At 58.0% G+C, this 9,806-nt stretch overlaps 1 protein-coding gene across 8 annotated transcripts in view; it reads right to left on the bottom strand.

Annotated features, from left to right (window-relative positions):
• IL34 (interleukin 34) overlaps window positions 1-9,806 on the bottom strand; it is a 55,665-nt gene that overhangs the window by 1,570 nt on the left and 44,289 nt on the right. For 5 of the 8 annotated variants that reach the window (XM_045986994.1, XM_045986996.1, XM_045986995.1 and 2 more), the window contains exons 2-6: window positions 8,505-8,923; window positions 3,839-3,972; window positions 2,979-3,056; window positions 2,531-2,692; window positions 140-275 (exon numbers count right to left, since the gene is read on the bottom strand). In XM_045986994.1, coding sequence (XP_045842950.1) covers window positions 140-275; window positions 2,531-2,692; window positions 2,979-3,056; window positions 3,839-3,972; window positions 8,505-8,532 — 538 coding nt within the window. In that variant the 5' untranslated portion in view covers window positions 8,533-8,923. Of the gene's footprint in view, window positions 1-139; window positions 276-2,530; window positions 2,693-2,978; window positions 3,057-3,838; window positions 3,973-7,768; window positions 8,465-8,504; window positions 8,924-9,806 lie in introns of those variants that run through there. The other 3 variants (XM_045986990.1, XM_045986989.1, XM_045986997.1) reach the window with 3 other exon arrangements.

Genomic DNA, 9,806 nt, shown 5'->3' with positions numbered 1-9,806 from the left:
CGGGGCTCCTCTTGGCTTGCAGAAGTGCCTTAGAGCCCCGGGAAATGGAGGGCAAGCGCAGGAGGGCCCTGGCTCTGCTCAGTGACCCGAGCTCAGAAACCTGGGGTCCAGCCCCCAGCACCAGCCCCTTGTTCCTTACAGCACGAACAGTACAGCAGTTCCATGACCCGGAAGCAGTTGTCCAGGAGGGCTTTGGGTCGCACCAGCTTCAGGCTTAGCCTCGGGGCACTCAGGAGTGACACTGTCGCATCCACCTTAGGGCCGACCTCCACATCCTGGAAGGGAGGAGGCCCTCAGGACCGTGGGTACCACCGCCCCAACCCAGGGAAGAGGCAGGGCCACATCCCAGGAGAACCCTGGAAACTGCCCTGCTTGGAGCTGCTCCAACCCCGGAGGAAGGGGGCTGTGACCAGAAGGCCTATGGGTAACTTCTCTACTGCTTCCTGCGGGCGCCAAGGTACCTCGACACCCTTCACCCAAGCCCAACACAGAGGCTCCTCTTTTTCCATCTTTGGAAAAATGACTGCAGGAAGCAGTCCAGGATGGGGGAAAGTAGGGGACATCCCTGCTGTTCCAGCCCAGGCCCAGCCACCAGCACATAAGGAAGGGGTCCTGGGCCCAGGACACTGTCCTCCAGGCTTCAAAGATCTGCACTGCCTGCAGGGAACGAGACAAGGGACCCTCATGAGGACACCTGGGTGCCAGGCATACTGGCCAGGCCAGTCTCCGGCTCCAAGCTCAGTGTGCTTCTGTCCACCATATGCAACGATAGGGAACACGGTGGGGAGCAGGCAGGCACACCCAGGGGACGGAACAGGGGGCCAGAGCTGGTGCAGGAGACATGGCCTAGAACGGAGATGCGGGGCCTGAGCCTGGGAAAGAACGTCCTCAAGGTAGTGTCCTGGGTTGAATTGCCCGTCCCCCTAATCCCCCCCTCCAAAAAAACTATGTCCAGCCCTGGGACCTGTGAACATGACCCTATTTGGGAAGAGGACATTTGCAGATAGAAGTAAGGCTCTCCTGCTGAGATCTGTTTGAATGTAGGGTAGGTCCTAAATCCAGTGCCTGGCGGCCTTGCAAGAGGGGGCACTCGAGGGAAAGGCCACGTGAGGGACATGTGGCCACAAGCCAACAGCAGAAGCAGGGAAGAGGCAGGAAGGGTCCCTCCTCCCCAGAACCTTGAGAGCGAGCACGGCCTTGCCACCCTGAGTGCAGGGTTTCCGGCCCCAGGCCTGTGGCAGGAGAATTGCTGTACTATTCCACCAGTTAGCGGCCCTGTGTCACAGAAACTCGAAAAAGCCAGTCTACAAAGGCTTTGAAAGAGCAGTGAGGAGGGTGCCTGGGTGGCTCAGTGGGTTAAAGCCTCTGCCTTCAGCTCAGGTGATGATCCCAGGGTCCTGGGATTGAGTCCTGCCTGCATCGGGCTCTCTGCTCAGCAGGGAGCCTGCTTCCTCCTCTCTCTCTGCCTGCCTTTCTGCCTACTTGTGATCTGTCAAATAAGCAAATAAATCTTTTAAAAAAAGAAAGGGCAGTGAATGTGGCAGGAGAGAGAAGGCGCCCATCCCCATGGCCCCGTCCCTGGCGGGGAGAGCCCACTGCCCACCGGAGGCTGGGCATATTCGGAGTGGGGCACAGACTGTTAACCCCGTGAGAATGAAGACGGACTTAAAGCCAGTTAAATGTGAACAACCCAGGGGGCCCACCGCCAACCTCCTCCACGGCTCCCAAGAGCTCAGAGTCGGGGCTCTCTCGAGGAAAACCAAGGATGCAAAACTGTCTCTTCAGGTCAGCTCCGACTCATGCTGCCCACGGGCACAGGAGAACCACCAAGGAGACCACTGGGCCTCCGAGCCTCCGCCCAAAGCAGAGCCTCCCCAGAACTCCCAGCAGCCGTGAGCTCCTAAATTCTGGGGCCGCCCGCAGCTCCCAGCTCTGGCTGGTCAGCAGGTGGGGCTCCCCGGGCAGGCTCCTACTTGGCGACTGGGGCAAAATGGGGGTGTGGGGAGGGGTCCGCAACACACCCATGGCCTGCAGGGGCTCACACTGATTCTGTGACCTTGGGCTGCCGGCTGGCTTTATAGAGGCCTCGTATCAACCCTGCCAGGCAAGCCACGATCAGGAACCTTCTTATGACATCAAGCCCATAGTTTACTTTGCGCTGTACGAGCTATGGACTTTAATAAACGTAGGATGTCCTGTGACCACCTTTACAAGTAAGCACTTCCTTACCCTAAAACCCGTGTTCATTCCTCTAACTCTTCAAGCTTCCTCTCCTCTCCCGGAAGAGGAGCCTCCACAAACAAAGCCAGAGGGATCGATGACTTGGCCAAGATCCCAGGTCAAGAGAGACACAGCCTCTCCTGCCCCCAGCCAAGGCCACCCACCGGGCACTGGCCCTGTCTTCCTCTCTCATTTCTCCCACGCCCTTTAGGACACGCTGAAACTTTACACGTGTTCACACCTCAACGGTCCCTGGCCGCCACCCATGCGCTCACGCGCGTCCCGGGCCCCACAGCTGGGCGCAGCTCACCGCGAGGCTCTGCTGCACGTCCAGCAGCAGCGTGCGGACCTCCTCCAGGTACTTCCAGGACGGGTGGCCCTCGAGCAGCACCTCCTGCACCGACTCCGTAGCGCTGAGGCTCACCCAGACCCACAGGTACCGCAGCTCCCGCTGGCTGACCCGCGCCCTCTGCTGCGGGGACAGGAGAGATCGCTGAGGCCGGCAGACATGTGCCTCCGGGCCCGCCCCGCCACTGCTCTGACCACCCCCCACCCCACACGGCCCCACAAAGGGAGCAGAGCACGGGCAGCCATGGTAAACAAGGAGCAGCCTCGGGGCCTCAGCCAAGGGCAGGCTTGGTCCCAGAGCTGGGAAAGGCCCCTGGCAGCAGGACCTGCCAAGACCAATGTGCTTCTCAGGCTGGGTCCGTGGGGTATCCCATGAGGCAGGGGTCTCCCAGCCCAGGAGGGGTTCTCACCAGCCTGGTGATGTTGGCCATTCTGAGCACCCCCTCATAAGGCACGCTGACCCTGTAGTTGATGGGGAAGTAGTGTTTCTGGGGAAGTACAAGAACAAACCATGAGGTCAGAGTCAGAAATGGCTCAGACAGGCTCCCCCCGCTCCCAGACAATCTGCTGGAGGAGGAGAGGGCCAAGGACCAGCCCACTGATGGCAGCGGTGGCCTTCGAGAGAGAAGATGCCCTCGGTTCTCCACTGGGGTAACGGCCGCTCTCCTTCCTCTGGGACACAGGGGAGGCGGAGACAAAGTGTGGAGTTCCTATGATGGCAGAAATTTTAGGCCAAGAAGTGGTTGGAGGACCTGGTATTCCCAAGAGTACCATATTTTTGGGAGGTGAGGAAAACTAGCTCAAGTAAGATGATCTAAACTTCTTATGGTGCCGGCTGCAGAGCTTTGCCGGATGCTGAAAACCGCTGAGCTGTACACTTAAACGGGTGAATCGTGTGATATGTGAATGACATCTAGTAAAGCTGTCAAGGCGAAAAGAAAAAAGAGAGACTTCGAGAGCCACAGTGCCAGGTCCTTATCTATCTGCCCTGCCAGTAAGCGCCTGGGACTCCCGCAAGGCTTCCTGGAATCCACTCGTGACTCACAGGGTAAGTGGCATGGGTGGAAAGGATCAAAGGTCAGATCAAGCAGCGGGGGTGAAGGGCCAGGGGGGACACCTGGGAGGGGACAGTCAGTGTGGACCAGGCACACTGGTGCGTGCCGTGGAGAAAGAGGCCATGGGCTCAGGGCTGACACAGACCCATGGCGGGGCCCGCAAGGTCCCACACCCTGGGAGCCCAGGGGGCTTCGGCAGGTGCCTACACAGTTACCATGTACTGAAGACGGTTTCTGTACTGTAGCTTGTCCCGCAGAAAGCCGGTAACCGCGCACTCCTCGGTCTGTGTCAAGGGCCACATCTCCAAACCTTCGTTCCCCAAGGCCATGCCAAGGAGGATCCCGAGATCTGTGGACCAAACCCAACAGCAACACATGAGCACCCTGTGCCGCTCCCCGGCCCCCCGGGTGTGGCCTCCCTTCTCCCGGCCATGGGAGGAGTAGGGGTGCAGAGCCCGGAGGATGCCTGAGCCTGGACCCTGGAGGGGAGGGCATCCTCCGGGCAAGGCCAGGTGAGCACGAGCAGTCCAGCTGGTGCACCCCCGCCCCCAGCAGGCAGAGAGTGTCCCCAGCAGTCACACCCTGAGGCTGGTGTCAAGTCTCCTCATGGGGCAGGCACAACCTCCTTTCTAGGGTAGCCTTGGCCCCCAGCCCCTTGAGGGCTGGAGTGTCCTCAAAGCCTGGGTCTGCATTTCCACCTGGGGATTCAGGAGACACGGATGCTCGTTCCAACTCTGCAAATGACTCTAAGGTGACTAGAGCCATTTCCCTCCCTGCTGTAGCTGATCTTGGCATCCCTCTAAGACGCATGAATCACTGTGGCCCTTCCAGTGTGCTCATCCTGGGGAAGCCTGCGACTCTCGGGCCGGCCAGCCAACGGTCTGCCTTCGAACATTACCAGCTTTCACCACTGGGGGGGGGGGTCACTGTGACTTCAAAAACAGCTTTTGTGATTTCCTGGACCCGAACACACTTACAAAAAATATCAGAGAGCTTACAACAAATATGAAAATGCTTCAGACTCATCAGAGCAGAAAGAAAACACAGATGGGCAGGAGACGTATCCCAAAAAAAAGAAAAACTCCCCAATAAAGGTAAAGAAATACATATTAAAACAATCAGATGCCATGTTTCACTTATCAAAAAGGAAAGTAGGGTTTTTTTACATTTCATTTTCATAACACTTGATGCTGGCAAAGTCGTGAGGCAGGCGCTTTTATCCTGGAAAGCATTTTGGCCATTTTTTTAAATTGGTGGATGTAATAATGTCCACACCCGTTGACCTATTAAGCCTAAAAATTTTTCACATCCGTTGACCTGCTGGAGTGCCTGGACTGTGCAGCGCGTTAAGCATCTGACTCTCGGTTTCAGCTCAGGCCCTGATCTCAGGGTTATGAGATCGAGCCCCGCATTGGGCTCCGTACTCATCAGGGAGTCTACCTGGGACTCTTTCTCCCTCCGCCCCCCCCTCAAGTAAATACTCTTTAAAAATTTTTTTTGTAAATGTTCACATCCTTTGACCCATTGAATTCATTTCTAGGGATAAGCCTGAAGGAAAACAAGAAAAAGGACCATCGCCAAAAGTCTCGTGGACAAAGAGTCCCACTGCGGTTTTCTCTCCCTAAGAATGACAATCTGTCAATGGCCCATATGTTCATTACCAAACGTCACCAATCAAAACCACCTTGTCAGAGAAGGTTTATGCTTCCTCCCTCCCTGGCCTGGGCCCGCTCCTGGCCACCTCTCCACCTTCTCAGTGCTGCCACCTGGGAATGGCTCTGGCTGGACCCTCCCAGGAGCGCCCCACATGGCCCCAAGCCCGTGGTGGGGCCAGCATCAGCCCTTCCTCGCACAGCAGTCCGCCAGCCGTACTTTTCAAGGTTGCAAATTTGCAACCCATCTTGCATTTCCTCTCTCTTGCACTGGATTTTGGACAAAAGACCAGATAAACACAGACCGAACCAGCATTTTCTGCTGCTTCCTATCTTGCCTCTAAATCATGAAGCCCCTCAGCTTGGCACCACGGCAAACTGAGATCATTCCTGGTTTGCAGTTTTTTCTCACACTTTGCCTCTGCCCTGGGTATCCTCTCACATAGCAGACCTCTCTCAAGGTCTCACCGAGACTCCTTCCCCCAAGCCCCAGTCAGGCTCTCCCCTGCCTGAACCAGCCCCCATAGTCTCGGTCTCTAGCACCATCTGTCCACCTCACTCATTGTCCTGACCAGACAAACCGGCCCCCCAGTATGTGAGTCCATAATGCAGTTAGCCACACCATAGTCTTGTTTTACTGAGCACTATGGGGGTTCATCTTGAACAAGGGATCAGGAGCATGCATCCCAATTTTCTGGAAAGCTGGTTAAGGCCCAGAGAGTCTGAGTCAGGAAGTCTGAGGCAGGCCCAGAGAATTTGTATTTCTAGCAAGTTCCAAGCTGCTGCTATTGATCTGGGGACTACACTTGGAGAACCACCGACCTCCAGAGACAGTCGCAAACTCGTGTCCCAGGGGCCACAACTCAGTTCACAGAGACTTCACGTAAAAATCTGAATTTGCATCTTGTCTTTAAAATCGGTGTCTCTGTCCACACTTGGCCTTCCTTCCCGTGGGCCAGTCATCCTGAAGTCCCACCCTTGCTGCCCTCACCCCTGTCCTGACAGCAGTGGGCTCCTAGCACGAACAAGTCAGAAAAAGCCACCCTGGCATGCATGGGCTGAGCCAGAAACCTTGTCCATGGGTCATCTGCCTTCCGCCAGACCCAGCCTTCCTTTAGGTCTGCAGACTGACCACCACCTCCGAATTTCAGCCCCTTTTCTGCTGCCTCCACCCCAAGAAACGGGGAAGAAACCAGTGACTCCCCGGGGTCAGCATGGCTGTAGCCTCACAGCAGCTCTGAACCCCAGAGAGTCCCACCACCAGCGCACCCCTGACCCAGGAAGGGGGCCGCTCTTGGTCCCCCACCCTCCAGAAGGAAGACACCCCCAAGACAGAAGAGGAGGCTGAAGAAAAAGCAAGTGAGGAAGGAACTCCCTTCTCAGATCCTGGCTGGGAAGGGGAGGGGCGGCACCTCTCCTGGGGACAGACCCTTGTGGAAGGACAAAGGGGGCTTGTCCGTCACCCGCGGGACCGAATCTGAACCTGTGCAGAGGGTTTAACAGCATCCCCCCAAAATCCTTGTTCACCCAGGGCTTCAGATGTGACCTTATTAGGAAACGGGGTCTTTGGGGATAACATGAAGGCCCGACTTAAATCCAATGACCAGATGTCCTCATAAGAAGTGGAGAGGACAGACATGGGGAAAGTGTCAGGAGGAGACAGACACAGACCAGTGCGATGGCACCCCAAACCACGGACTGCCAGCCACCACCGGAAGCAGGAAGAGGCAGAAAGGAGTCTCCCCTAGAGCTTCAGAGGAGGCGTGGTCCTGTCCCCGCCTTAATTTTAGACTTCCGGCCTCCAGACCTGGGACAGAAGAAATTTCTGCTCTGCTCAGTCACCGAGTTTGTGGCAATTTGTTACAACAGCCCATCCTTCTCCAGCTCCCAGCCCCTCTACAGGCCCCCGACCTGCAGCCCTCCCCGCCTCCTACCCCACAGCCCATCCCCACCCCAGCGGGCAGTCGGCCTCCACCATGCCTTCCGCTCCCACGGCCATCTCCGGAACAGACCCTCATCACTTCCTGCCCACCAGGTCACAGCACGGCCGGCAAGTAGCACAGACTGATCTTCCGAAAGCAGAGTAACTCCCAGTCACAACCCCACTCCCGGATCTTGAACCTTCCAGGGCTCCCCGATGTCTCATGAACTGGCCTTTATGGCCTCCACCATCTGAGCCCAAACCGGCTTTCCAGCCTGGCCTTTCATGGTCCCAAGGCTGAACCGTTACTCACGCTGTTCCCTCTCCCTGAGACACTGTCCTCACCTTCCTACATCCACCTGTGTGAACACTGTCCGCTCAAGTGTCTCCTCACCACACCGCTCTTCTTGCTCCTCGTGACCTGGAAGCTTCCAGAACACTGGGTCTGGGTCCTTCTGCCTGTTCTGCGTGTCCCGACCCTTTGCAGTATCCCTCCACAAGGGCCAGCCTAGACCCCTTGCAGGATCAAACCCCAGACCTCATCCACAAGGCACATAGCTCCAAGCGCCTACCTCCGCGCCAGGCATCGGGGAGAGGGGCACGAGCTAGCCCAGTCCTTGTTGCCATGGCAGTCACTCTCCAGTGGGCGTGTGGGAGGCACCAGAAAAATGTGTTGAATTTGAGTCAGTTCAATTGAATCTTGGAGTCTGAAGGGATCTTGGTCTGGCCTCCCACCAGCAGGCTTGAGAGGCTTCTAGACACGTTCTGTCCTCATTTCAACTTATTTTTCTTTTTACCAACAACACTGTTCTCTTTCTGCCTCTTAATTTTGTTCTGTCACGGAGGGAGGCGCAGAGGGAACAGGCCGCCTCCTCCAGCACCTGGCGGCTCTTCTCCCACGGGTCTTGGGAGACACTTCCACAAGCTCCCGCCCCCGGCTGGCCACACCCGGGAGACCAGAAGTCCTCTCTGCCCCCTCTGCGCCCCCTACCCCGTGCACCCCAGCACCAGACGGCCCGAGAAGGTGCTGCTGCCCCTTGCCCCCCGTGCCTGCCCCATCCCCTTGACCACCCACTGACCATGCCCACCCAGCCTAGGACCTGTAGCCACACTGCGGGTCTGAGCTCCGGCGGGCTACAGCCAGGGCAGAGCGCGGCCCCGGGAGTCCCCAGGCTGTTAAGCTGGGAAGCATCTCAACTTCTCACCAGCAGGAATGGTCCGGTTGCCTTGGTTACAGCAGAGCCCGGCTCTGGGCCAATGCCTCCCGGGGCAGTCTCCACGGACACCCCCCACCACCCCGGTACTCACAGTGCAGCCCGGCGATTCCCCAGGACATGATGGCGCGCCGTGTCCCCCAGAGAGCAGAGGCAGTGTCCCCGGCCGTGTGTGTCTCTCCACAAAGGCCCAGATGGGGCCTACATGGCCTCGGGTCAGCGAAGGTGCCCCAAGGCTGGGGAAGGGTTGGCCACAGAGGAGCTGCCCGGCAGGGGGCGGCAGGTGCTCCCGGGGCAGTGCCCGCCCTTATCTGCCTGGCCGAGCGGAGGGCAGCTGGGGGCCGGAGGCTGTGAGTCCCATGGCAGCTGGTGGGACCTGGCCTGAGACTCTGGCCTCGGGGTCTTCCGTCTCAAGCCGGAGGAGAGAGTCCCCAGCAGGCCCCTCGGAATCCGGGGCTGGGTTGTGCTTTCTCCGATTTCTCCGTCTGCAGCTGCTCAATGTGAAATCTGGCTCTGGAGGGAGAAAGGAGGAGAGAAACCGATTATGTAAGAGCAGCGCTGCCACTCAGACATCAGCCACGGGCACCGGGAGTCTGTGTGCGCGCAGCACCCCCAGCCCGGCCGGGGACCCCGGGGAGACTCCGGAGGCCGGCGACCCGCCTGCGCGTGAGAAGGGACTTCAGAATGTCCCAAGGGCAGTGCTGGCCCAGGAGTGAGTTACAAGGACACCAGCTGCCAGACATGGGCCTGAACAAAAGCAGGACCAAGCAGTGAATGGCTGCATGGGTTCAATCCCGGGCACTTCCTGAAGGAGGTGAGGTTGCAAGCAGGTGAAGTACCCGAAGGACTCGGGCTGCCAGGAGGTGAAAACCGCAGCTCCCTGGGCAGTCTCCTCGCGCACGAATCTCCCAGAAAGGCCTTCGGTCCTGAATGCCACCATACATCCCAGACCCCCATGCCCTGACAGAGAAGCCAAGAAAGGAAGAAATGGGGTCACAGCCGCATCCCTCCAGGATGGAGCACATGTGGGAAAGCTGAGGGAGACACCGAGTGGCGTTGCCTGATGACTCGGGGGCTAGAGACTTTGGAGTGGCATGGAGGAAAGTAGGCCCTTTCCCCGCAAATGGGGCCAGACCAGTGGCCTGACAGTCGTCTGCCTCAGAGAGTGGCCTTCCCCACACCTGAGAGGGCACCCCTGTCCCCCCCCCCGCCTCTCTCACGGGGGAGGGGGAGGAGCTGGAGAACATGCCTCTCCCACGTCACCCCGGGCTACCCCCCAGGTGACAGCAGGCATGAGGAAGCTCACACAGGGGACAGGTGTGTAAGAAAGTATATGCTGGAATGTTCTGCGCAGTTCAGTCGTGAATGCGACATTTTTAAAAAACTATAATCACGT

The sequence above is a fragment of the Meles meles genome, chromosome 19, assembly GCF_922984935.1.
Source record: "Meles meles chromosome 19, mMelMel3.1 paternal haplotype, whole genome shotgun sequence".
Taxonomy (NCBI): domain Eukaryota; kingdom Metazoa; phylum Chordata; class Mammalia; order Carnivora; family Mustelidae; genus Meles; species Meles meles.
This window is presented reverse-complemented; position numbering and strand designations above follow the sequence as displayed.